Source organism: Aspergillus undulatus (assembly GCF_047715775.1).
Source record: "Aspergillus undulatus strain CBS 261.88 unplaced genomic scaffold BDV17scaffold_32, whole genome shotgun sequence".
In the NCBI taxonomy this organism is placed as follows: Eukaryota; Fungi; Ascomycota; class Eurotiomycetes; order Eurotiales; family Aspergillaceae; genus Aspergillus; species Aspergillus undulatus.
Window position 1 is genome coordinate 230,481 of NW_027396636.1, and position 24,668 is coordinate 255,148.

A 24,668-nucleotide genomic window follows, 5' to 3' on the forward strand; every position below is an offset into this window, starting at 1 on the left:
CACCGAGAGTTGAAAGTGTAAACGAAACAACATTCGTTTTCTCGAAGAACAATGCGTCGCCCACAAAGCCTCTGCCTGATCCCCCAAAGTTTCATGACGGCGTCAACCCCAAGTTCGTGAACTGGAAATATCTCATGGAGATGAAGTTTCGCGAGAACAGCGACCATTTCGACACTCCAACCTCCCGCCTCGCATACCTCATCAGCTGCATGTCCGATGAGGCACAAGATCAATTGTTGACGCGATTACGGAGCAAAATACTGGCGCCACTTGCTGACGTCAAAGAAGCACTCGAGTACCTAACTATGTTATACCACGACCCTGAACTGAGAGCGACGGATGTGCATGATTTTCGTTCTCCCCGCAGCGCTACTAGTACTTTCTGGGTATTTTACCGAGATTTTGTCTGGAATGCTGTGAAGCACGAACTACCCGAAGTAGTATGGAATCTGAAGCTTCACGAGTATCTGCACTGGAAGCTGGGGAAGAATATTGGAGACTTCTCCAGCTATGCGGAAGGTCCATCAAAAGAGCTCGCAAAGCAGGTTCTCTTGCGTCTGCTGAGACAGGAATGGGATGATAGTGATGGGTTCGATAAGATATGAGTGCAAGCGACGCAAGCAGGGACCAGGAGGCTCGAGTTTAACCGCGACAAAGTTGCAAACTCAACAGTTTCGTCATCTACCTGGTCGGAGGGCAATATATCTTTCTGTAGGTAAGACAGATGATGGGCCATGTTCTGAAAATGCAGGAGAAAAAAGTGGGATTGTTCAGTGTGCAATGGCATTTGCCGATGGACGCAGTGGACGCCAGAGCCGTCATGCTTCTCATTCTAGCAGGCGAGAGCGACTGCAGGTGGACGGATTGACTAAGAGCAAGCGACTTGTTTTTCTGTTATTCAATTTAATACCATCATGATTTCAAGTAAACCCTTCTTCCTCTTCTTCTAACGAGAGGATACATATAAATATATCCTTTCATGCTTCCCGGCTCGATTGCTTTAGCAACCCGCTCGGCTGGCCGTGCAATGGTTATTGAAGCCTGAGTCTAGGATCTCATAAACATATGCTGGTCAGGTACTAGGTTGGATCTCTGGTTACAACCATAAAGCGATAACCCCACTGGTTGGACGAGCTACCAACTAGAGTGCTCAGCACGATTTTTCTTTCCGATTCTTCATCTTCCTCCGGAACAGACAGCTTCCAGACCAAAAATGCAAATCTGAGAACTCTCAGGAGCGCTCCCATGATGCTTTCACTATGCCAGCAGTCTTGTTTTGGACTGCAATACTAGCGCGCGGACGCACCGTTGCTCTTCGCCTTTTCTCAGACAAACATGCCGCCGCTGGAACACACTATACCACCGACTCTCATCAACGCCCAGCGTCTCTGTGGCTCTGTGCCCAACCAAAAATACGGAAACTGCGTACCTTTCCATCTTATGAAATTGGAACTGCGTCAAGTCCAGGCAGTCAAGCGCTTACGAGCCTATGTGTTGATTCTCGAGCCGGGAATACGAAAGGGAAGCGGTCTTATCCTTGGCGCAAGGATTCCATATCTCGCAATTGCCCTGAGTTACGAACATGGACGAACTCAACGCGGCGAAGCTCAACGCACAAGGCAATATGCTCATGATCCCGATAAAAGCTGCTGGAAGCGGAGGTATGCCGAGTCTACGACTGCGGAGGGAAGGACATTGCCAAAGATGTGTGAGCAGAGGAGAGAAAGGAAGACAGAAGGACGTGTCGAGGCGGGTGAGTTCAAAGCTCAGTTGGTTTTTTATCTTTACAGTCTAAGCCATTAGCTAATTAGGACTTGGGGAGGGAAGAGCACAGTGAGTGACTCGAAAACGCCGGTTCTACGTATCCTTAACCGAGAGTGAATACCTTCGGGTTCTCGATACTCCAAACTCTGGTGCACGCGCAACAATAAAAGAAGAAGGGGGAGCAAAAAAAGGAGGCCAGCGTACGACTGCCTGGAGGCTGAATGGCAACAACCTGCCTCGAAGCGCTCTACACCTCGTCCATAACACCCACCGCCACTGAAATTTGCGCCGCATCAACTTCGCCTTCGGAGCCTCTCCTGGGCTAAGACCAAGGGTATCTGCGCTAGCTCCACACGCTCACAAAGTTTACGGGGTGATTCGTTGCTCGGTATGTGTTGAGGGAATTGTTAGGGATTTGACATTTTGTCAATCTTAGATCGATGGTCACGACCGCCATCCTCGATTATGTACTAATGCCACGCAGAATAGGCGTACGAAAGACGAGAAGGGAAGGAAGTAGCAGGCATATAATTTGAACCTGCAGGTTTGCTATACCGGTTTGTTGTTGGCGCTCCGTTCGGTTCAGTAAGTTAAAGGCCCGGCTATCAGCACTCTGTCTTAATAGCCCGTGCGAGACGGACATTTTCATGAATTTGGTTCGGCGAGGTAGAAAATCTGAAAGAGATGTACTACCCGACGAACGCGAAAGATTTTACCGCGTCTGCAAGCGAAAAGAAATCGGCTGTTTCCCCGTTACCAGCTGCGCGTCGTTCACTGTTGGATTCGAATCATCGCCCTCACCTTCAGGGGATACAACGTTGAATGTCAATATCAGAGACGTCTCACCCTCAGCCATCGAGGATGCGTTCCGCAAGGCATGGGTCTCATTGCGGTTTTGATATCCATCACTAGCGTCGTGGGTTGAGCACGGTGATGAGTCGAATCGGTGATGGAGGGTATACTCGACGGTTGATGCTCAGAGCGCGGAAATGGAAATCGAGCTGAGGCTGAAAAAGACGTTTTTCGTATTTGACCTTACTGAAAGTGGCATTGGCGCGGAGGAATGGTTTAATCGCAATGCTCCCGACTTCGAACATGCCAGCGACTACCTCGTTCATGGTTGGTCCTCCAATGACAATGATAAGGACGATGATAGTGACTATGACGACAAGTGGTCTTATTCCTGCGCTGTCCGCACGACATAACAGACGGCATTGGTGTCCTGCAACTCCTCGAGCAGCTATTCGCATACGCGGCACAGGCTTTTGAGCAAGGAAGTGAATATGTGATACCGATACGGAGCGGAGACGAGGGAGTCCGCCTTTCGCCATGCTTACGCGTTGCTGCTGGTATCCTTGTGACTTTGTCAAGCGCTCAAGCACAGCGTCTGGTGGATATCCGGGCGCGCAATCTAGACCTGTATAGCCATGCACGTCCTCTTACTCTTCCTGCCTCGTGTTCGGTCCACGGACGGGGATACTAGTTCTCCTATCTACTGGGCCGAAGGGAACGAAGCGCATTAAAGCTCTCAAGGACCACGGCGTAGCAGATTCTTCGGCGTTGCAAAACTATCGATAAGGGTGTTAGCGTTACGCATGTCTTTCTGGTAGCGTTGGCACTTGCCCTAGTCTAGCTTCAGATTCTGAAGACACTAGTGAAGACCCGTACGCAGGGTGTTGTTTCCTACGTCAACCAGAGCATGATAAACCTCCGTCCGTACTGTAGAAAGCCCTACGACGGGCCTGACTACGCGGCTGCTGCATATCATACTATTTCTGCACAGGCGCTGGCTATTGACCTCGACACTTCCGATCCAACATCTAGATCTTGCGCTGAGGATCTACCGCAAATAGCAGGCGAGGTCCGAGATTTTTTCAAATCAATCCGACTGACTACGGCGTCCTCGTTAGCAGACAGCAATAGCTGGAACGACAACTGTCCCCTTTCCGACCAGATCGTATTCGCCCCGCAATTTTCCAATCCATTATGCCTCCAGCAGGCATAGACCTCATTCCGTCCCAAAATCAGACCCCTTATCCTGTCCAGTGCCTCTATCGCCAATCGGCAATATCTCCAAGATAGTAGGTAAGAAGCACAGCGTTCTTGAGCTGGACTATGTCTGGCAGCCAGTAAGCCAATTGGGGAGGGGGGTTAGCGCTGTTTCTTGAGACTTGGGATGGCGCGCTTGAGCTGTCTGCTGTGTTTGACTGTCGGCATCACGAGATGGAAGATATTGAATCTTTTCTGGAACGGATTTTTGGGTGAGCTTTTGAGGGTTGGATATTGCTCAACTGGCTAGGTTTACTCTGGACATGCGGGTTTGGGGTTAGAGTCTTGGATCCGATATAGAGGGGAGATGGCAGCAAGTGAGATGGATATAGAGGGGGAGGTGTGCTCATGATATCGTACTTCCGCTTGTACCTATATTCCATAAATTGCCTAAACCCGCATTGTGAAATACGCCTCAGCCTTTTAGAGCCGATGGTGCCTGCAAAAATAAGCTCGAAACTCAACCGATCTTTTGATATACAATGTTATAGATGTTATACAATGTTATATATAACCATATTATCTTAAAATTGTCGCGCATCTGTCTCCTGTTCGGCATGAGCGGCATACCAAGTGCTACTAGAGCTGTCAATATTACGAGAATTCAAGTCCAGCCCTTCACAATATTATACATCATTTGGATCAGCGGCCGCGGCGTATACCCACCAGGCCCCTGCCCATCTCTATCGCGAATCTGCTTCAGAATCTCAGAATCGACTTTCTTCTTGAAGATATCATAGCAGTAAAGATACTCCCCCATAACAAGCGGCCAGGGCTGCGTCATACGGAGCTCATTAGTGAAACTCCGCTCCACGAGGTCCACAATCTCAGCCTTCTTGGAGCGCGATACAGAGCCGAGCTTATAGCGCACCCTGCAGAAGGATTTGAACTTGAGCCTGAACTTGACCTTGAATTTGCAACTGAGCTTCCATCCTTGCTGGCTCCCTCCATACCGCCCAGTTCAGCAGGTCTCTCGGCCTTCCCGGCTATTGCGGCCTTGCTAGAGACAGAGCCACTGTTACTTCCAGCTTGGGAGTCAAGAGACTCTTTCAGCTCGCTGAAAACACGAGTAAAGGTTCCATCGCTATCTACCTCCTTAACAGACTTCTCGCACCAATATCGCTTTCCTCCGCGCTCGGGGCCGAAAGCGTACACGTATGTTGAGCTGGAGCTTCCCAACTTACCGAGGACGAAGATCCAGACGCGGTGGGAGTCGCGTCCTTCGTAGGTGAGGGGGACAATCCAGAGGCCCATGATTTCAGCCATTTTGACTTTGACTGGGGCTCGTGATTGATGTTTGGTTTGAGAGGCTTTGCTTGGTAGTGTTGGTTTGTCGCTCGTTGGGAGATGAGAGGCTATTGGATGGATGGTATTGATACAGATACTGGTGGTAACTGGGTGCTTGATGCGGTTTATATTCTTCTTGTCTCCTTTGAGCACATTGGGAAATAATGGGATTAATATTCCGTAGTCTTTGAATATGTAAAAGCTCTTATTCTTCTTAGGCTGCTGTAAATGTGTGTTTGAGCACTAGAGAAAGCCTTGTTTCGAACCTGAAAGGTGTATACTGTTTGAGCACATCGCAATTGTTTGTAAAAACTTTATGCAAAACTTTTGTACGAGACCTGAAAGGGACGATTCAACGCAACACAATGCCTCTTTAGGAATGATTGTATTACTGAAATCTGCTTGACCCTTTTGCATTTATGTTATAAGTCTCAGGTCGTTTGGGTAGTGTGGATATAGCGTGCAAATGTGAAAGAGCTAAAGCCCTGACTGTCCAGGCTAGGTGGTCTGGGGCTACTTTCTTTACTTTGTAGCGTCAGTAGACATTCAATGAGGAACGTATGGTTATGTGATTCCAAGAGATTAGTAGTTGGAGTCTGAATAATGGGTGGCTCTACTGCCAGTTGACTTTAAGCTCGGCCAGATGGTTGCAACTGCCAGGATATGATAGATACGCATAAAGACATGGTCTCAAGTTAGTCAATGTATTGTATCCCTCGGTAATATTCTAGCTGTATCTGTAGTAAACATTTGCTTCTCACACGCAAGCACCTCCCCAATAGATCGTGCCACATATTCAACATTTCCCGTGTTTAAACCCGCAATCGAGATTCGCGAGTTCTCGGCCATGTAGATATGATATTCGTCTAAGGCCTTGTTAGTGATGAGCCAAACGCATGGTGTTGTAAATGCTCGTACGAACCCTTTAACGTCCTCACAGCAACCCTCGGCAATCCCAGGAAACCAAACATCCCAGATTGCTCAATTAGATGGTTCCATGTCCCGGTTGCTGTACATTCAGTCAGCCCTAGATTCAATATATTCTAAAGGAGGAGACAAGACTTACAATACGTATTCAAACCGTCAAACAACGCCCTCCGCATCTCCTGAATCCTTCCACTCATCGTCTTCAAATCCTCAAACCAGACCTTCTTCAACTCATCATCACTCAATACTGTCTCTGCAATCTTCGCGCCGAACGCAGGGGGGTTCGAGATCTCGGAACGCTGCAGGGATTCAAGGACTGATTGTGCATTGGTCGCGATTTCGGGAGCTGATGTTGCGAGGAGGAGAACGCCGACTCGTTCGCCTATACGCCTGGTTGTCAACCAAACTCCACCATTGATAGATAAGAGAAAGAGGGCAAGAAGAGGATAAAAAGAGGATAAATGGGGTAGAAAACATACCATAAAGCCCCATATTCTTCGCAAAACTCAAACAAACCGCGACCTCCAGGTTCAACTCATTAACAAAATACCTTATCGCCCACGCATCTTTATTATAGTCCCCCGAATTAAACCCCAGATACGCGGCATCAAACAACGCAAAGAGACCTCGTTCCTTTATGATCGCCCCAATCTCTTTCCACTGCTCGATACTGGGATCTAACCCCGTGGGATTATGCGCGCATGCGTGCAAAATTATAATCGAGCCCTGGGGTGCAGAGCGCAGCGTCGAAAGATATGTTGTTATACCGAGGGATTTGGACTGCGCGTTGTAGTACGTGAATGGCACGACTTCGAATCCAAGGGATGAGAAGACGAGGTGGTGGTTTGACCATGTGGGCGTGGGGATGTAGACCTTCGGCAATGCCTCGGAATGCGAAACGGACTTCAGTATCTTCCCCGCGAGATGCAGTGATCCTGTCCCCGAGATAGCCTGGGATGTTGCGAGACGGCTCGCGAGGGCTTGGTTATACTCGTCTCCGAAAACAAGCTCCGCGGTTTTATCGCACAGCCCCTTTAATCCTAGGATTGGGAGGTACTCGTGCAGTAACCCTTTCTCATCGAGGATTTGGCGTGCTTTTTGGACGGAGGGGAGGACCCATGGCTGGCCGTTATTGTCGCGGTAGGTGCCCTGGCCGAGATTTACTTTGTTGGGTGAGGGGTCCGATAGGTATTTTGCTGTTAGGGCGAAGATGGCGTCTGGTGGGATGTAGGGGGCTGAGGAGAAGAATGAGTTGGTCATTTTGGTGGTTGATTCTTGGAATATGGATGCTATTGAGTTTTCAAGACAAATAGGCTTGTGATTGAGGGGCAATTATGCTATTGAGGAGCAGCGTTTATAGATACCACGTTGTTTACGATATCGGGGGTCGTACCCGAGTCTCGGGGACGGGGGCCGATGGCGCGGAGGTGTGCCCCGTTGGAGATAGTGATGCCTTTTTCTTGGGGAACAGTGTGGAAGGAGTGTGGCAAGATACTAGTTAGCTAGAGCAATTTACCTACAGTTAATGTTGGTCCGTGCGGAGAGAGGCTTGAGGGGTCGAAGTAAGTAGCCCTTAAGTAACGTCACATGGCGGAGCAGAGCCGTGATCGTGGACAACAAGATGCTAGAACACGCAATAAAACCAGACTAGGGACAAAAATGTATGTAGAACAGAGTGCCGAGCCATGAACATGAAAGATCTAAAGCTTCGTCCTCGCCGGCAAAACATCCCTCAACTCCCTCGTCTCACCCAGCCTCCAACTAACATCACCGCCCCAATCCGTCTTCTCATCCTCCTTCTGCGGATTCTTCCAGCGCCACCGCTTCACACTCTGTGCGCCGCTATTATCCTCAAGCAAGTTCCTTACCCACTCTCCGACAATAGGGAACATCTTAAACCCATGCCCCGAGTCTCCTGAGAGCATAACCACAGACCCCTTCGTGCCAGGCACATAGTCAATCACAAAATCCGAGTCCTTCGTATCAGCAAACCAGCAGAGACTCTTCCTGACAAGTGGGCGATTAGCAAGAGCAGGGAGCGTCTGCTGCAACAACTTCCGAATCCGCTCTTCATCCTCAGCAGGTAGGAAAGCGCTTGTTTCGAGGTCTCCAGGGGAGTGAGAGACCCCCGTCTTTGAATCCGTATTGATATACCCACCACCCATAGGACAAATCTTCAGCAGATTCGTTTTGGGGTCCGGCTCGAAGTAGAAGCCCAGGTCACGGGCATACGTAACGGGGATTCCACGGAGCGCGCTCGTCTCCTCATCGCTAAGCAGAACATGCGCAACAGACCAACTCTTCGCGACGATTTGCGTGCCCAGCTCAGGAACGATCTTACCGGCCGCTGCGCCCGCTGCGACGATCACTAGATCTGCGGCGTGGAATGTCCCGTCCCCTGATTTTACCCCGATGCTCTTCCCATCTTTGTACACAATCTCCTTGACGGATCCCTTGGCCCCAAGGAAAAACTTCACGCCCCTGCTTTGCGTAACGCGGTAAATCGCCGCGAGGGCATTTCCCGAGTGCGCATACCCATCAAACCGATTCATGTACCCTTTCCAACCCGGTAGGGCGCCATCAGCCTGCCAGAACCAAGGCCGCACATCGCCCGGCCCGTTAAGTTGGATGACGTGCGGTGCGATAATAGGGTTATCCGTTGCGGCTTTCTGGAAGCGCTTCAGTGTCCCAATGGCCTTTTCGGGTGCGGCGCCGGACACGCAGTGCAGGAAGCCGGTTTGGTGGAAGTGCGGGGCGAAGAGGGGGGTTTTCCAGGCGCGAATCGCTTTCTATATCATCTCATTAGTACTCCTAGAAGGCACTGAAAGGTAGATGTAGATGTAGGTGACCGTACAATAGTCAAATCCGTATAAAACGGATCCTCATACTCGGCACGCACAATCTTATTCAGATCATTTGCGGCAGACCACCGAGGCGGAATCTGGTCGTCTTGCTCGAGGACCATGATGTTGGTGTACCCGGCCTGTGTGAGGTGGAGGGCTGTCGAGAGGCCGAAGGCGCCGCCGCCGACGATGAGGATGGAGCTTGACTTTGAGACCATGGTTCTATGGAATTGATTCAATGATTGATGGGTCGGTCTATTGATTGCCTGTCGATTGACTGCGGAAAGTCATTATATAGCTCGCATGCATGGACCGTGGCATGATGGGCTCAGCCGGGAGGGTTGCCGGTGGTGGTGGTGGTTGGTCGTGATAACAGATCGGGAGGGGCGCCGGAAGGAGGGGACGGGGAGGGTTGGAGGGCCCATGGGCGCTGCAGTGGCGGAGTGGAGGAGCTGCATAAAAGTACCCCGCATGGTGGCTGAAGCCCTAAGAAGCTCGGATCAACATACTGAGATAGGACAAAGTTTGTACGGTATGGAGTACTTTCAACAATTATCACTATTAAATACTGATTATGCAATATGTAACACAAAAAAAAGCTCATTCAATCGTGGAAACTATCATTATCATATGCATCTAGTGGTTGCTAGGATACTTGTACCCATCCAACGGGAAGAACTCCTCCTTAATCATGCGCGGGCTCGTAAATCTTCTAAGGATATCCGAGCTGCCCGCCTTATCATTCGTACCGCTAGCACGAGCCCCACCAAAGGATTGCTGGCCGATGAGCGCAGCAGTAGTCTTACAGTTGATGTAAAAGTTACCGGCCGAGTAGCGCAGGGCATCCTCCGCCTCCCGGATGACCCTCCGGTCCTTAGCGAACACTGCACCGGTCAGCGCAAATCCACCACCGGCTTGGTCGACCTTGCTGAGGAGCGAGCTCCACTCAGCGTCGGGGTAGACGTGCACGGCGAGAACGGGGCCAAAAATCTCCTCGTTGAAGAGGCGGTGGGTGGGCGAGTCGGTCTGGTAGACTGTGGGGTTGACGTAGAAGCCGACGGAGTCGTCGTAGGTTCCGCCGATGAGCAGCTTCAGGGAGGGATCTTTATTGCTCTCGTCGATGATGGACTTGATTTTGTCGAAGGAGCGGCGGTGGATGACGGGGCCCATGAAGGCCTCTGGGCTCTTGTCGGGACTGCCGATGGTGATTTCTCGCACGCCGGCCTTGAGGAGGGAGAGGAACTCCCCTGCGCGAGACTCGGGGATGTAGGCGCGAGAAGTGGCCGAGCACTTCTGGCCCTGATACTCGAAGGCACCGCGGATGGTGTGGTTCACGGCGCTGGGGATATCGGCCGTGTTGTGGATCAGGTGGAAGTTCTTGCCGCTGGTCTCGCCGACAACGCGAGGGAATTCGCGGTAGGTCTTCTTGCCGATACCCTCGCCGACCTTAGCGTAGATGGAGCGGAAGATGTCGGAGGAGCCGATAAAGTTCAGGCCTGCAAAGTCGCGGTGCGCGAGGGCAATGTCGGTGATTTCCTCGGCGTCGCCGGGAACTAACTGCACGACATCCGGGGGAAGGCCAGCCTCAAGGAGGATCTTGTAGATTAGAGTGCTGGCGTAGATGTTTGAGGGGGAAGGCTTCCAGAGGACAACGTTGCCCATGAGAGCAGGACCGGAGAGGAGACTGCCTCCGAGCGCGGTGAAGTTAAAGGGTGAGATGGCGTAGACAAAGCCTTCGAGGGGGCGATATTCCATACGACTAGCAATTGGATTAGCTCCGTCTGAAGTAGAATAGTTTGGGTAGACTTACCTCCACATTCCATCCGTGCCGCGAGTGGGCTGTCTCTCAAGCAGCTCGGCAGCAAAGTTACAGTTCAGGCGGAAAAAGTCAGCCAGCTCAGCAGCGGCATCAATTTCAGCCTGCCAGAAGTTCTTGCCCTGGCCTAGCATTGTGGCGGCAATGAGCTCATAGCGGTACTTGCCAGTAACCAGCTCGGCAGCCTTGAGGAAGATGGCCGCGCGGTCGACAAAGGGCGTGTTCTCCCAATCTTTCTTGGCCTTGAGAGCAGATTCAATGGCCGCAGAGACCTGCTCCTTGGAAGCGACCGGGTAGTTTGTGAATTTGGTAGCGTGTTCTGCGGGGATCGGCTGGTCCCAGGACATGGATGCTTTTTGCTCCTTGCCGTTGTAGTAGATGTGGCTTTCGACGGGCAATTTCGCGCGAAGGTCGGCGAGAGCTGCCTCGGCTTTCAGACGTTCTGGAGAGCCTCGTGTGTAGGTAGGCTAAGCAATTAGCTAAAGGGTCTTTTTGATCTTCAGGGGAATACTCACGTTGGGCTCGTTGCGAGCATCTGGAAGTCTGAAGGGCACAGTGGCCTTGGTCCGAATTTGAGGCCAGGCGAGGGAAATGGGGCGCAGACGCGCAGGGGCAGAGAGTCTTGATGTGAGAAGTCTGCTTGAAGCCATTTTTGATGTGATGATGAGAAGGGAAATGTTGGAAAGTGAAATTTCTCCAAGTTGGCGACAGCTTTATCCTGGTCGGTGTCGGGAGTGCATCCGACGTGGATTTCCCCGCATCGCGATAGAAACAATCGCGACCAGGCTGTCGCATCCAAACGGAAGAGGGGCCGATGGAGATTGCATCAGTAGAAACAATCAGCGACTAAAATGTAGATTATCGCAATCATGTCCAGCCGACCGTAATAGATTGAAGTTTAGATGGAGCAAACACTTGCAAGTCCGTACGGGGGTAACCCTAACTGGCAGCGCCTGGGAGGAGACTTGACCGCGGCCACCGTCTCAGCCCTGCTGGTCTCTCCAACAGTGACAATAATCGACAGGTGCGCTCAGAGATCTCACAGGAAGACCGCCACTGACAATGTCAACCTCAGAGCCCTCGTCGAAAAAGCTTCATATCACAAACCCCTCCTCCAAAGCCTCCGTTCTCACACCCGCGCCGCGCTCCACCATCCCCGAAGCTTCATCTTCTCCCGCCCTCATGGCCACGTCTTCACCCTCTATGCAGCAACATATACCGTCGCAAATGGGACGGAAACCGTCACGAGGCAAACACACCCCGCCATCTGCGACGCCTTAACATTTGTCTGCACATTCCTCGTCAACGTCCCCTTAGGCGTATGGAAAGACATCCGCTTCGCGCAGCTCTTTGGAGCATCAAGCCAAGTCGACCCATCGCGAAAGTCTCTCCCTATACCCAATAAAACAGGCTCAACAGCCGCAACAACGACCCTGCTAGTGCGAGACGCCATCACCATCTACGGCTCCTTTACGCTTGCGCAGCGCTGCGCAGATGTCATTCCTGACTCCCTCGCATCGCATCCGCACTCCAAGACGGTTTTCACACAAATGGTGGTACCCGTTCTGTCGCAGCTTGTCGCGACACCGCTGCACCTTCTCGGGCTGGATTTATATAATCGGCAGTATAGAGTGCCGTGGAAGGATAGAGCAGCAGTGGTCTGGAGAGATCTGCCGTCGGCGACGGCGATTCGGTGTGCGAGAATTATCCCTGCATTTGGATTTGGGTGTCTGGCGAACATGGGGTTGCGTTCATTTTTGCATCAGGCCGCGGAGTAGCTTGTGATGGAGTAGGCCAATATCGTTGTTCTATGCGAAAAAAAACCCAACTCTAGACTCCTCAGAACATTCAAGCTGCGGCGAGAAAGAAAGTATTTTGATACAAGACGGAAAAGAGCGATGGGTGTCACTGTCAGTCGCGCTTGCCTTCTGAATATTGTTTTGGTAGATAGGAAGGCGCGATGGGAGTCGCTCAGAAAGGGAAGGAGCGGCCGTTGCCCGCACCTTCCCCTGCGAGACAGACTTTATTTTAAGAAGGCGCGACTGACAGGATATAAATAAAAAGAAAGGAACGATGGAAGACATTCATTTTTTAGTTCAACAAATGCAAGTTGCCGCTTCAACTGTAGACCTGTACCTGGGATCTCTTGTCTAGGAAAGGCCAATTTACGATCTTCGACTTTGATAGAGCCCTTGCCGTTCATAGTAACGTCTACCCGGTCATTCCCGGACCATCTAAGAGGTGATCCTTAATAAGATGTATTGGATTGTGCCAGAGGATGGGCCAGAGCAAAAGCGTATTCGTAATTAATAGAAGCCTTCTCTATGGATCCTCCCGTTCGGTACCCCTACAGCTCGCAGACCCTCTGCCGCCGTGTTTCCAAATCCATCGGGCCCGCAGATCAAGACATCTCTGTCCTTGGATATGGCTTTCCAGTACTCTGATCCAATTCGGCCTTTGTGAATTGATAGCTGGGAGTTGTCGCTGCTGAAATATCCTGTGTCATAAGTGAGCGGCATGCGAGTGAATAGATCGATCTTGACGTTAACCGTCGCCGGAATGTTTCTCAAGAGCTCGCCGACAAGTTTGAGCATTAAAACGGGCTCCCTTGTTGCAAGCGCGAATACAATATTGCCACTGACCATGCCTCCACGCGAGCCCAATGCGCCAAGCATGGCCAGGAAGGGCGTTATCCCGATGCCCCCGGCCACCCACAGTGCATTGATGTGGTCATCGCCCAGGAAGAAGTCTCCAGTTACGCCAACAATATCCGCGACCACGGACTGATCAATATCAACGACTTGCCCCCAGCCCTGAGAAGGACGTCGCAAGACGTCAAACAAGGCACCTGTCACCGCACCGCCTTTTATCTCGCGCATTGTCAGCTCAAACCACGTCACGTCGCCAGTTTCATGCGCGCTCGAAACCGTCCACGTCCGGACGCGGTCATCGTTGAGAGACCCCGGCGCCGAGTCCGCCATATGTTGATACTGCGGTGGACCTAGCCAGTCCATGAAATTCAAGACGATGGCTTGTCCAGGACGGATCTTGACCGGGTTAACCGTACCACCAGGCATGGAGAGGACTTTGAACCTGAATACCGCCAGGTCAACGCTAAGCTGCCTTGCACTCTCAAGCTGTGCCCTACTGTTGCTGGAAGATCCCGATTGCGCTTGAGCTTCTTCAACCAGGTACTTTACCTTTGGACTATACGGACTTCGCCGGACAACTGAGCCAGGCCGCTGCCGAACAGGAAGCGCGTCCCGCACGAGCGTGTATCCTGTCACTTCAAGCACAACAATGCATGCATGTCGGCTCATGATCTCCATCGCTGGGGGTCCAATAACAACTTCTGCTTTCCCGGTCAGATAGAGCACATCGCCCGTCTCGAATGTAATGATAGTGAACCCAGCTACCCCGCTGGCCTCGATATTCCCGAGACTCGACATGAATCTGTTCCCTGAGTAATCCGGCAGCACGACGGTGCGCCCATCGCTCGGTGAGACGCGGATGAATCCTGGCAATCCGCCGCGGGCGTTCATGCCACCGTGAGAGGGGAATTTTGATGCAGTGGCGGGGTTTGATTTATATATTGTGGCGATGAAAACAGTGTCGGCTGTTGTGATCATCTTGATTACCTCTGTCGGCAGTCGCTCGTGAGCTCCCACGTGCCGAGCTTGGTGTAAAAGCTGGGGGTTGGTATCAGGGTGTGGATCGAGCGTTCGTGTGTTGATATACTTAGGGCAGTTCCTATACAATCCCTCCCAATCAGTATAGCCCTATACGGAGCTGGGCTAGAAATGTACTCACCCCACAGCCTCATTAACCTCCAAATCAACCACATACTCCCGCTGCGCCTCGCCGTCCTCAACACCCCTAATAACCCCCGCAAACTTATTCCTCCTCCTCGTACTAAACTCAATCCCCAACCCGGCCGTCAGCGCCCTCTTCCCAATTTCCTTCTCAATCCCATCCCACCCCTTTAGTACCTCCAACAAGTTAGAAAACGGATCCCCTCTCCAAGTCTTCAATTTGAAACGCAATCTCCTCAAATCCTCTTTGGCGCCATCAACAAACCCGACATCCCCGGATCTCCCTGCCGCAATGCCCGCCCAGGGCCGACCGAATTCGTCGATAACGGTCATGGGTATAAAGGGCAGATTACCTGTGTGAAAAAGCCGATGCTGCTCGCGAAGCTGATTCTCGATTGACCGCCATTTTGTAGATACTGCGGATGCAAAGCCTAGTTTGCAGTGCAGGGTTGCTTCGCCGGGATGCCAGCCGTTAACTCCTGGTTTTGTGAGAGCGGACATTGTGTGGGTTTGAGGCCCTTGGACTTCCGAGCTAGATGTTTGATTATTCACAAGGTAATGATAGTTTATCAAATTACCTAGCGAGACTGGAGACGGCTAGCTTGCCTATAATATACTTCCGTGGCCAACCCTTAGTTGTGGCCAAAGTGAGGTTTCAGCAGCCACAGTGACGAATCCCGGGCCCGCGGCTATGTGGGATGGGATGAGCTAGCTGAGCTGAACAAACCCCGAATTAATGGGCCTGAGTCCTGAACCCTGCAGGTGACAAACATACGAAACATGACGAACTTCGGTTTGATAATTATGCATATCATAGACTCGTTGTCCAGCCCTACCCTACGGCGTCTGCTACGCATGGACTATTGATCCATATCTCTTGTCTTCTAAGCATTTAAATGCCACATTGTAGCCAGCGTTCGCTCGACATCCATGTGATAGCCATCATTCAAACTAAAGCATGCTGGTGGTGTTTGGTCTGCCCAATTAGGTAAGTATGATATTCTTCAATATCTCGCCTAGAGTAGATACCCATCTACATGTTCTGGAAGCGCCAAACTCTCCGACGCTCTCCAAGCTTACTCGATTCCCCGCCACACCCATGACCACACCCTGGTGATCATTTGCTTTGCTTTGCTTCAAGAAAGCAACCTATTTGTGCTCCTTGATATAATCCTTAATATTAGGCCTCGCCTCAATTGCCTTCTCCAGCTTGACAAGGGACTCCGGGATCTCAGCCTGTAGTGATCAAATTAATCTCTCATCAGCACACTCTCCCATCAAGTCATCATTTTTTTGTATGGTGAGGACAAACCGGCAAAGTCCCCGTCCTCCGCTCATTATCAATAGACTGATACACCGCGAAATCCGCATACGTGATCTTGTCGCCGAGGAGGTACGGCCCCGTGGTCTCGTCGTAGTACTGTCCCAGGATGCGGTAGTACTTGGGCACGACTTTTTCTTTGTACTCGGGTGTTGCGCCACTTATGGAGGCGACCCACTGGGACTGTTATCCATCCCATTAGTTTTTGGCGGAGAAAATGGATATGAATTCGGGACTCACCCTCCAGTCAATGTAGATATCCGCGACAGAGTCAACAATGTACTTTTCCTTGTTTGTCTCGCCGTCGTAGGCGCCTAGTTCGCGGGCGAAGAAGCGGAGGGTTGGGATGTGCTGGTTTCGTTATTAACATACTTATCTTGCTATTTGGAGTATACTCATTGTATATTGGTGGGCACAACAAACCTGGGTATAAACATCGCCCTTGTACTCTAGCGCAGGAAGCAATCCGGTCGGCGTGAGACCCTGCTGGGCTAGTTTGTCGCTGGTCGCCGGCCAGGTCTCGTCCCAGGGATAGAAGACGTCTTTCTTGTCGATGCCGGCGTCTTTGAGGAAGAGGCTGTTTGTTCAGCATTAGTTATTGTCGTAGAGTAGTTGATGGGAAAACTGATGAGTGAATGAGTGAAATGCATACTTGAGGACTTCACCGCGCCCAAGTCTGCCCAGTGTGAGGTAGTGGTAGACGGGTTGAGACATTGCTTGGCTTGCTTGTTGTTGTTTTTTTTTCTGTGTCCGTGAGATTGTTGTTCTAGTTTTTGAGATTATTGTCAGCGCGGGGCAACTGAGGGGTTATGTAGTTCCCCCCGCCGCTTAATCATCTCATACCAAGATGGAGATGTGACGGACAACTGGACATGATGTGCACCTAACCCACAGGGTCCCAACTCCAGCTGAACTTACTACTTTGTAGACAATTTGGAAATCCAAATCCCGGCACTGTCTGGTTCGACCAAGTCATCTTGGGCGCCCACGTATGAACCAGTGAGAATAATGGCGCAGTGTTGCAGCATTGCTTAGCCTGTTTGTTTCACCAAACCAGATAAACTATGCAAACACGCCTTATACCCTGGTCCTCCCACCGGCCCAGCAGGCCAATAATAGCAGGTAATGGTAAGCTTACAACTGGCGGGTGGGGGTCTAGACCGGTGGCTTTGGATCCCCGCAGTTTGCATCACTCCTGATCGGGAGGATGTTCGCATCCGCAGAATCTATACGGTGGAGAATGACGAGGCCATCATTCTTGAAAGGAGTTGGTCAGTTAGTTGCACCGTTGTCGGATATTGTAGTATTGGTCTTGATTGATTGCATTATCTATCGCCGACACCGGCCAAACAGGTCTCCGAGCACATATTAACAAGACTATTCGATACTAGGGATACTATGTAATGACCAAGAAACACTCAGATCCATCCCGACTCACGCCGAAACATCAACATGCGAGCCCTGGCACCTCCCTCGCCTTCCTGGAAGGCTCCCTCTTCAACAACCTCTTCGTCTTCTTAACGATATATACTGATTATGAAGTGTTTATATCTGCCAGACACCGGATGGTCGTAGAGCGGGCATTTCCTACTGTATCCAATTTCCAGTAACCCTAACTGACCCGGCTCTAGATACCTAGGTAGCCTAGCAGTCGGCGCATTCCAGCCCCCCTCGACTAACTAACCAACCTCCTAGTCGCAAATAACTGTTTACAATTGGCGCAGCCGGATCGGATTTAGCCTCCCAAGTCTCCTCCTACCCCTTGCCCAAAATGCCTTTGTGAACGTCGTCGGCCGGACTCCTAGGCCTCTGCTCAGCTTGTACCTTTAGTGCCGCAGCTGGAATCCTAGGCGCTAGGCGCGAAACCCTCGCGACGCAAAAACTGGGCCTTTGCGTGCTTTAGCGCTGGGGCACAATTGGGATTGTTTTACCATTCTTGAGGGGTGGGCTGGACCCGCGGGTTGAGATGCAGGGTTAGGCTTGTGTCGGACCAGGACCAGAGTTAGGGCCAAGTCTAGAGGTTCAAGAAAAGGGACGGTTATAAATAGAATGTTGATGAGGCTTTATTGGCAAAGGGTTGGAGTTGCGAAGAAAGAACTTAACTTTCTAGATCCTAGTTCCGAGAATAGATTTATGGAGGCTGAGCAGAGTGAATTCCTATATATGTCACAATAACTCTCTCTATTCTCCACGATAACTTTTTTTTTTTTTTTTTTTTTTTTTTTTTTTTTTTTTTTTTTTTTTTTTTTTTTTTTTTTTTTTTTTTTTTTTTTTTTTTTGAGATTAGACAAAAGCAACCTATGAGTCCTACTCCCTCGTATCATTAACATGCCTCCCCCCATCCATCAATCTCGCAATCGTAACCGCCTCCCTAACCGCCCTCCCCACACCCCCCCTCACCCCTTTCTCTTCCATAACCATGAGTCCCCCAATCGTACACCCCTCAGGGCTAGTCCCCTGCTCCTTCAAACTCCCAGGAGAAACCCCACTCTTCAACATCCCCGCCGTCCCCGCCATACTCTGGTACACCATGGCCTGCGCCAAGGCACGCGGGACGCCCACGGCCACAGCGGCATCGACCATCGCGTCGACGATCACGGCGAACATTGCGGGAGTTGAGCCCGCGACGGCGGTTGTGGCATCGATGAGGGAGGGCGCGATGTGCAGGGTTGTTCCGACGCGAGCGAAGATTAAGTCTGTTAATTCTAATGCGTCGGAGGGGGGTGGATTCGCAGAGTCGACTTCAATGGCTGTGAGGGATTGCCCGACTAGGGCGGCGATGTTGGGGAGGGTGCGGATTATGGTGGCCTTCTCTGTCTGGTTGTCTCTGCCACTGGTACTGGCACTGCCGTAAAGCACCTCCTCAATCCCCTGCCTCGTCCATCCAGCCGCAACGCTAATAAGCAATTTCCCACCCAGCGCCTCGCGAATCCCAGGCTGGGAAAGACTCTTTGCTATAGCGCTGGGATCGAGAGCGAGGATAACGACGTCAGCGCCATGGACAGCGGAGAGGTTGTCGTTAACGGAGACTGTGAGGTCGAAATTGCTGATTTGTTCGGGGAATTGGGTGGTTAGCCGCATCTGAGAGGATTTGCTCTGGACGCAGGCGATATGTTTGGTAAAGAGCTGGTCTTGACTAGGGCTGGCGAGGAGGCACTTTAGGATTGCTGTGCCTAGGTTGCCTGTGGTGGGTTGTCAGCAAATGGAGGTTGGAATTTGGATGGATTTAGGTAATGGTCAGGAAAGGGACGAACCGCAGCCTAGCATGCAGAGGACGCCGTTTTGAAGAGTGGACATGGTGATGGTGGGCTCAGTATATTATTCTGGAGTAGGAGGTGGTGAAAGAGATGGAAATAGAGGGGGGTTGAATTGTTCGAGAAGTTGGAGCTCTTGATCCTCTCAATCGCCGACCGGGACGCGATCCGGTCTGGACACGGCTCTGCGGCCGGTCTACGAGATGAAGTCATACGGATGAACACGCATAGACGCGGATTATCTGAGATAGAAGATAAGGCTAATCAAATGATCAAAGCCCAATCCAGGAGAAGCATCAGAAAACCAGATGATCATTCATAAACTTCATGAACATGCTATCTACCGTTCTAAGAGCCTAAGCCCCCAAAACAGCCCTAACCCTCCTCCGCAGCTCCGCCTTCAACGCCCGATATTCATCCCCCGTTCGCCCAACAGCATCGCGATTCTCAATGGCCCTTCTAAGTAAATAAGCCAGGCAGTCGCCGAGCCCTCCCCACGTCGAACACTTGTAAACCTTGGGCTCCCCATCATTGCCCTTCAGACTCAACAAGCTAAAGCTAACCTCATCCGACATGCCGTGCAACTGCCCGAATCCCACAGGGACGGTCGGCAGCTGATCCTTCACTCGTTGCTGGTGGAGGGCATGGGCAGCGAGGACAGACTCCTTGTTATGACTAGCAAGGAAGAGGTTCACAGAGGGGAATGGCTTGGTTCCCGAGCCGAAACCGCAGAATTCTTGACGGATTGCGCCCTGCGCGATGCTGTTGTATGCGTTATCGGTATCTGCCTTTGTGTCGTGGATGAGCGATCGCTCGTCGGAGGCAATGTAGGCACCTCGAACGAGCTTCAGGCCAAGCGTGAATCCCTCTTCGCTGGCTGCTGCCAGGTGCTTGCTGATAGTCCCCGGGGTGCTCTTGAGATAGGCTTGATACGTGTTGTAGATCCGGGCGTGGCCGTCGGCGTTGAATTTTCTCATTAGGTCGAGGGTCACGCGAAGAATGCCAGAGAGGAAGTGGTGGGATTCGGCGTCAACAAGAATCCGGGCGCCGCGGGCAGCAGACTTGGTGCAGATCTCGTCGAGCGCAGAGAGCATTTGCTTTGGTGGGAGAGAACCAGACGAGAAGGCATTGCAGACGGCTGGGCCCGCGCCGGTAAGTCTGCTCCTGTTAGCATCGTATGAACAGCAAGAAAGGAAGAGGGGAAACGTACTTCAAGGCCAGATAGTCGTTCTCACCCAGTAACTCGACAGTCTCAACGGTACCCTTTCTCCAGGCCTCGATCTGCTGGCAGAACGCTTCGGTATCTTTGGAGTCTGTATCGGCAGAGACGCCTAGTCCGGCCTGCTTCTGGGTCTTATGGTCGAACACCGTCTCTTTTGCGTATGTCATGATTGTGCCCTGGAAACCCATATCGCTGAGTTGCTTTATCGTGTTGCGTACTTCATCGTGGGTCTCGCCGGCACAGAATTGCTTATAGAAGGTTGATTTGAGGACTGCATGGAGAATGGGGTTACGGTCGACGTTGAGCCAGGGTCCCGATCGAGGTTTGCAGAGGAAGGATAGTGCTTTGAGAGAGGGGAGGAGAAGGTAGGGCTTTGAAGAGATAGTAGAGATCAGGATGGAGCGAAGGAGAACGGGTGTAGGGAGAGAGGAGAGGGGAGGTAGAGTGTTTTTGCTAGCAGAGTCGTATGTAGTCTTTGCCTCAGAGTACGCCGATGTATAACTCGAGCGTGTTGTCTGAGGAGGAGCCTTGGGCTTGGAATTGAAAGTTGAGACGCCGCGGGCCGGGGTAAATGCCACGGTCATCACCCGGGGGAGGCCCGGTTTCGTCGTGGACAAAAAAACCATCTTGTTTGATGAGAGAGGAGAGTCTTGCATTGACCGTCTGTCCAATACATAATGAGTGCTTCTATAAAGTAGGTATAGATCTCGCCAACGACCCCTCTCGGTTGAGATCCCGGTGGTGACACCCTCTATCTCACTGCGGGGTATGGATGACTGCCAGATCCACCACAATCGCACCCCTATCGACTTCCTGTTACGTACGAGCACGTACGAGCCGTACTTGCAGAGCTCCTATCGCTATCTGGGCCGGTGGCAACCCCGCAGATAGTTGTCTCGGTCGCGAAACCGGCCTCTATCAGACGTCGGCTGGGCCGTTCTGTGTATACTTGACCAGCTGAACGTGATAATGCACTAGACAGCGCACTGCCCCTGTTTGTGAATGTTGCCGTAACATTCAGTATCTCTCTTCCAGTATGTCTGAAAGCAAATCTCCGGTTCCAGTGGCTGAGATCAAAGCCCCCGGGATGGTAAAGGAATTCGTGGTAGGGGCGGCGGGGGGCATCACGCAGGTCATGATTGGTTCGTATCACATATCCCATTCTGGCCGCTACTATAGTATTTATATGGTATATCCAGGGCAACCATTCGATATTGTCAAAGTTCGCATGCAGGTCCAGGCAAACAAGAGCGCTGTCCGAGTTGCACAAGGTATCTGGCGGCATGAAGGGCTGCTGGCTTTCTACAAGGTAGGCACAACCCTAGACCATGCTCCTTCTCCTAGTATCAAGACACACTGACATTAATACTTACTAACAAGGGCACATTGCCACCCCTCCTTGGAGTTGGAGCATGCGTAAGTTCAGTCCATTTGTTCCCTCGCTTCCCCTTCCCTAGTTATCCATCTCACTCACCTCTAACCAATAACATCCAGATAAGCATCGTCTACTCAACTTTTCACACAATCTCCCAATCCTATGAGTCATCCAGACCCAATTCCGATAATAATACTGGCCTCGTCTCCCCTCCCTCCCTATCACCCAGCCAAACCTTCCTCGTCGGCGGCCTCGCCGGCCTGGCGAACAGTGTAATCTCAGGACCCACCGAGCACATCCGAATCCGCCTGCAGACGCAGAGCCAAAAGTCCGTCTCCTCGCCTACTCCAAGCCCAAGCTTAGGCCTAAGCTCGGGAGGAGTAGGTGTGGGTGGGAGAGGGGGTAGTGTCCTCGCCACAATCCGCCAGATCCACTCGCACGGTGGCCTGCCCGGCCTCTACCGCGGGCAAGTTCCCACCATGCTCCGCGAGTTCGGCAGCTACGGGGTGTGGTTCTCAGTCTATGAGACTCTCCTCTCACGTCTTACCGTTAAGGGTCCAAAGGCAAATGAACGTCGAGATCGGGACGAGCTTCCAACGTGGAAAATCGCCTCCTGCGGCGTCGTCACGGGTCTTGTTCTCTGGACTGTGAATTACCCGTTTGATGTAGTGAAGAGTAAGATGCAGGCGGATGGGTTTGGGGAGAAGAGGGTTTATAAAGGTATGAGGGATGTGGTGGTTCAGACGTGGAAGGAGAGTGGGTTGAGGGGGTTCTATAGAGGATTGGGGCCGACGCTTGTAAGGGCTGTTCCTGTTTCTGGGTGTACGTTTGTTGTGTATGTGCTTCTTCCTTTCTCTTTCTTCTCTTACGTTTCATAGAGGTTGAGGGTGCTGATTGTTTAACCTAGGGTTGAGATGGTGAGAAATTTGATATAGATGGTTGTGGGTGTTTGAGGGAGCTATTATGCTAGTCTTACTTTATACATATGAATCAAATCACGAATGGATGAGAAATGCTTGAAAGAAATGTCCATATACACATATAACACAAAATAGAGAGTATCGTAAACACCTTCCCTCCAATGACTCAAGCAGCCCAAGCTCTGGGTAGATAACCAGCATCCCACCTATTCTAAATAACCAAATCGAACCTCCCCTCCCCCCCTCTACACCGAATTCGAATTATCGGCACAAGACCAAGCACTACTCCCCCCACTAGCCCGATAACTATCCACAACACCAACAACACTCCCATAAGTTCCCGCAACCATACAGAACGTACCAGCTGAAATAACAAAAACACACCAGACAACCATAGCAATCCACCGCTTACTCCCTCTCTTCAAGTACCCGCCCTCGCCCTTCCAATTATCATACAGCCACATGCACCCATAAGGCTGAAACGACATGAGCGTCCCCAGCAGCGCACCGACCAGCGAAACCAGCCCGTCGAAGACGGGGATCGCGCTGGCAATCACATACGCTATTATGGTTATCCCGGCTGTGCATGAGATCCAGGTTACCCAGTGGATTGGGGTGTTTGAGCTGAGGTGCCGGCTGCCGCGGAGGAGGCGGATGAAGACGATTTTGGCGGGTAACTACTCCGTACAACAAGCATTAGTTCGGCTCTAACTCGCCTTGAGAAAGGAGAGTAAAGGGGAAAGGGGAAAAGAGCGTACATGAATAACAAGGAACGTCGTAACAATCAACCCAGGCAACGCAAACCCATACGCGACCTTCTTCATCGTCGGTCCCGCGCTCCCCAGCGCCGGGGACGCAACATAACTACTGCAGTAATAGTACACCACTGTCCCGATCGTGATGTAGATACTCGTCACGCCGGACTGGCAGCAGAGCAGTGAGCGGGTGTAGAATCTCGGGTTGCGCATTTCAGAGACGATAGCGAAAAACGCGGGCGTGCCGCAGTATGCGAAGATCAGTGAGGACACTGCCGTGATCCCCTCGGTGAATGAGGGGTTGCCGACGATTTTGAAGTCTGATTTCCAGGGGCCGGGGGTTATGGGTGCTTCGGCGGGACGCTCTTGCACTCCAACGGCAATTGTTACGATGAGGACTGGAGAGAAATGGCAGTTAGATGCAGAAGACTAGGAAACGGATTGAGGGAAGGGGAACTCACTAGCTGTAATGATGCAGAAAAGCCCACCCCAGGCCAGAAAGCCCATCTTGCCCAACGTACGAATACTCGCAAATGCAAAGCCAATAATGGCAGCAACAGCAACGAATATCGCCGTGCATGCAGCGTGCGTTGAGACAGCGTTCAGTCCGATAGAGACACTCAGCATTCCCGAGCCGGCGACGAAGATCCAATCTGTAAATAGAAGAAACCAGCCAGAGTCAGTGCCATGTCTCAGTCTCAGTCTCATCATAGAAGAAGGTAAAAGGCAGGTAAGACATACAAAGGATATAAACAAACTCGAAGAAAGCCTTCCCTATACGCCCAAACATCAGGCCTCCCGCGTCGGCAATCGAGTAGACCTGGCGGTGCTTAAGCTTGAAGGCCCCGATCATATAGTCGGACCAGGTTGTGATGGCAGCAATCACGAGCATGACAATCAGGCCGGGGATGAGGCCCAGAGTATCGAATGCCGCTGGGATCGAGAGCACGCCGAGGCCTATCTGGGTCTTCATCATCAGGGCGACAGTGCCGAGCCATCCGACCTGGACCCTGATTGTTAGACAATCTCTTCGTAGATAGATTGGCCTACCATACACGCGTGCTGGTGCTGGTACATAGGTTAGGTTGGGCTGGGTTGATGTACTTACATCACGGTAATTCGGACCCCCTTCAGACATCTCGCCAAAGACATCATCATGGGGAGCCGGATGGGACTGAATTTCCCCCAGCATAGAGGGCACTTGAGCCAGGTCCTCATTCTCAGGCTTCATCTTGGGCGCTTCAGACATGGTGGTGGAAAGGATTGAGTGTTACAAGTCAAGTCGACCTGAGCGGTGGCGGGACCGGAGGGGCGAAGGCAAGG

The 24,668-nt window shown here is 51.6% G+C and overlaps 12 protein-coding genes across 12 annotated transcripts; 3 read left to right on the forward strand and 9 right to left on the reverse strand.

Annotated features, from left to right (window-relative positions):
* The first annotated feature begins 2,803 nt into the window (after positions 1 to 2,803).
* BDV17DRAFT_266194 (uncharacterized protein) lies at positions 2,804 to 3,342 on the forward strand. Its single transcript, XM_073758247.1, has one exon. It carries the CDS (start codon positions 2,842 to 2,844, stop codon positions 3,031 to 3,033), a length of 192 nt encoding a protein of 63 aa, XP_073614494.1. The 5' UTR covers positions 2,804 to 2,841; the 3' UTR covers positions 3,034 to 3,342.
* Positions 3,343 to 4,337: 995 nt separating this feature from the next.
* BDV17DRAFT_292401 (uncharacterized protein) lies at positions 4,338 to 5,079 on the reverse strand (the record flags this gene model as incomplete). The annotated part of the gene is made up of 3 exons (XM_073762355.1): positions 4,338 to 4,392; positions 4,446 to 4,685; positions 4,721 to 5,079. 3 exons carry the CDS (start codon positions 5,077 to 5,079, stop codon positions 4,338 to 4,340), a joined length of 654 nt encoding a protein of 217 aa, XP_073614495.1.
* Positions 5,080 to 5,799: 720 nt separating this feature from the next.
* BDV17DRAFT_299101 (pyridoxal phosphate-dependent transferase) lies at positions 5,800 to 7,420 on the reverse strand (the record flags this gene model as incomplete). The annotated part of the gene is made up of 4 exons (XM_073763815.1): positions 6,507 to 7,420; positions 6,167 to 6,409; positions 6,023 to 6,109; positions 5,800 to 5,966 (listed from the first exon to the last, which is right to left on the reverse strand). Exons 1-4 carry the CDS (start codon positions 7,285 to 7,287, stop codon positions 5,800 to 5,802), a joined length of 1,278 nt encoding a protein of 425 aa, XP_073614496.1. The 5' UTR covers positions 7,288 to 7,420.
* A 133-nt stretch (positions 7,421 to 7,553) lies between these two features.
* Positions 7,554 to 9,214, reverse strand: BDV17DRAFT_122044 (NAD(P)/FAD-dependent oxidoreductase). Its single transcript, XM_073754021.1, has 2 exons — positions 8,882 to 9,214; positions 7,554 to 8,816 (listed from the first exon to the last, which is right to left on the reverse strand). The coding sequence occupies exons 1-2, from the start codon at positions 9,086 to 9,088 to the stop codon at positions 7,728 to 7,730; spliced, it is 1,296 nt and encodes a 431-aa protein (XP_073614497.1). The 5' UTR covers positions 9,089 to 9,214; the 3' UTR covers positions 7,554 to 7,727.
* A 292-nt stretch (positions 9,215 to 9,506) lies between these two features.
* Positions 9,507 to 11,336, reverse strand: BDV17DRAFT_292404 (Aldehyde/histidinol dehydrogenase; the record flags this gene model as incomplete). The annotated part of the gene is made up of 3 exons (XM_073762356.1): positions 9,507 to 10,629; positions 10,681 to 11,153; positions 11,202 to 11,336. 3 exons carry the CDS (start codon positions 11,334 to 11,336, stop codon positions 9,507 to 9,509), a joined length of 1,731 nt encoding a protein of 576 aa, XP_073614498.1.
* Positions 11,337 to 11,588: 252 nt separating this feature from the next.
* Positions 11,589 to 12,464, forward strand: BDV17DRAFT_292405 (uncharacterized protein; the record flags this gene model as incomplete). Its single annotated transcript, XM_073762357.1, has 2 exons — positions 11,589 to 11,710; positions 11,762 to 12,464. 2 exons carry the CDS (start codon positions 11,589 to 11,591, stop codon positions 12,462 to 12,464), a joined length of 825 nt encoding a protein of 274 aa, XP_073614499.1.
* A 528-nt stretch (positions 12,465 to 12,992) lies between these two features.
* BDV17DRAFT_292406 (uncharacterized protein) lies at positions 12,993 to 14,999 on the reverse strand (the record flags this gene model as incomplete). The annotated part of the gene is made up of 2 exons (XM_073762358.1): positions 12,993 to 14,436; positions 14,497 to 14,999. 2 exons carry the CDS (start codon positions 14,997 to 14,999, stop codon positions 12,993 to 12,995), a joined length of 1,947 nt encoding a protein of 648 aa, XP_073614500.1.
* Positions 15,000 to 15,308: 309 nt separating this feature from the next.
* On the reverse strand, positions 15,309 to 16,584 carry BDV17DRAFT_266199 (glutathione S-transferase). Its single transcript, XM_073758248.1, has 5 exons — positions 16,472 to 16,584; positions 16,243 to 16,396; positions 16,060 to 16,170; positions 15,811 to 16,002; positions 15,309 to 15,734 (listed from the first exon to the last, which is right to left on the reverse strand). The coding sequence occupies exons 1-5, from the start codon at positions 16,531 to 16,533 to the stop codon at positions 15,648 to 15,650; spliced, it is 606 nt and encodes a 201-aa protein (XP_073614501.1). The 5' UTR covers positions 16,534 to 16,584; the 3' UTR covers positions 15,309 to 15,647.
* A 1,534-nt stretch (positions 16,585 to 18,118) lies between these two features.
* Positions 18,119 to 19,309, reverse strand: BDV17DRAFT_266200 (pyrroline-5-carboxylate reductase). The gene is made up of 2 exons (XM_073758249.1): positions 19,079 to 19,309; positions 18,119 to 19,006 (listed from the first exon to the last, which is right to left on the reverse strand). Exons 1-2 carry the CDS (start codon positions 19,114 to 19,116, stop codon positions 18,127 to 18,129), a joined length of 918 nt encoding a protein of 305 aa, XP_073614502.1. The 5' UTR covers positions 19,117 to 19,309; the 3' UTR covers positions 18,119 to 18,126.
* Positions 19,310 to 19,429: 120 nt separating this feature from the next.
* Positions 19,430 to 20,921, reverse strand: BDV17DRAFT_292409 (proline dehydrogenase family protein; the record flags this gene model as incomplete). Its single annotated transcript, XM_073762359.1, has 2 exons — positions 19,430 to 20,231; positions 20,284 to 20,921. 2 exons carry the CDS (start codon positions 20,919 to 20,921, stop codon positions 19,430 to 19,432), a joined length of 1,440 nt encoding a protein of 479 aa, XP_073614503.1.
* Positions 20,922 to 21,331: 410 nt separating this feature from the next.
* BDV17DRAFT_292410 (mitochondrial carrier domain-containing protein) lies at positions 21,332 to 22,605 on the forward strand (the record flags this gene model as incomplete). Its single annotated transcript, XM_073762361.1, has 5 exons — positions 21,332 to 21,437; positions 21,495 to 21,604; positions 21,676 to 21,711; positions 21,790 to 22,505; positions 22,578 to 22,605. The coding sequence occupies 5 exons, from the start codon at positions 21,332 to 21,334 to the stop codon at positions 22,603 to 22,605; spliced, it is 996 nt and encodes a 331-aa protein (XP_073614504.1).
* Positions 22,606 to 22,835: 230 nt separating this feature from the next.
* BDV17DRAFT_299105 (putative amino acid transporter (Mtr)) lies at positions 22,836 to 24,612 on the reverse strand (the record flags this gene model as incomplete). Its single annotated transcript, XM_073763816.1, has 5 exons — positions 24,454 to 24,612; positions 24,087 to 24,348; positions 23,807 to 23,998; positions 23,349 to 23,743; positions 22,836 to 23,267 (listed from the first exon to the last, which is right to left on the reverse strand). The coding sequence occupies exons 1-5, from the start codon at positions 24,592 to 24,594 to the stop codon at positions 22,836 to 22,838; spliced, it is 1,422 nt and encodes a 473-aa protein (XP_073614505.1). The 5' UTR covers positions 24,595 to 24,612.
* Between the last annotated feature and the right edge of the window lie 56 nt (positions 24,613 to 24,668).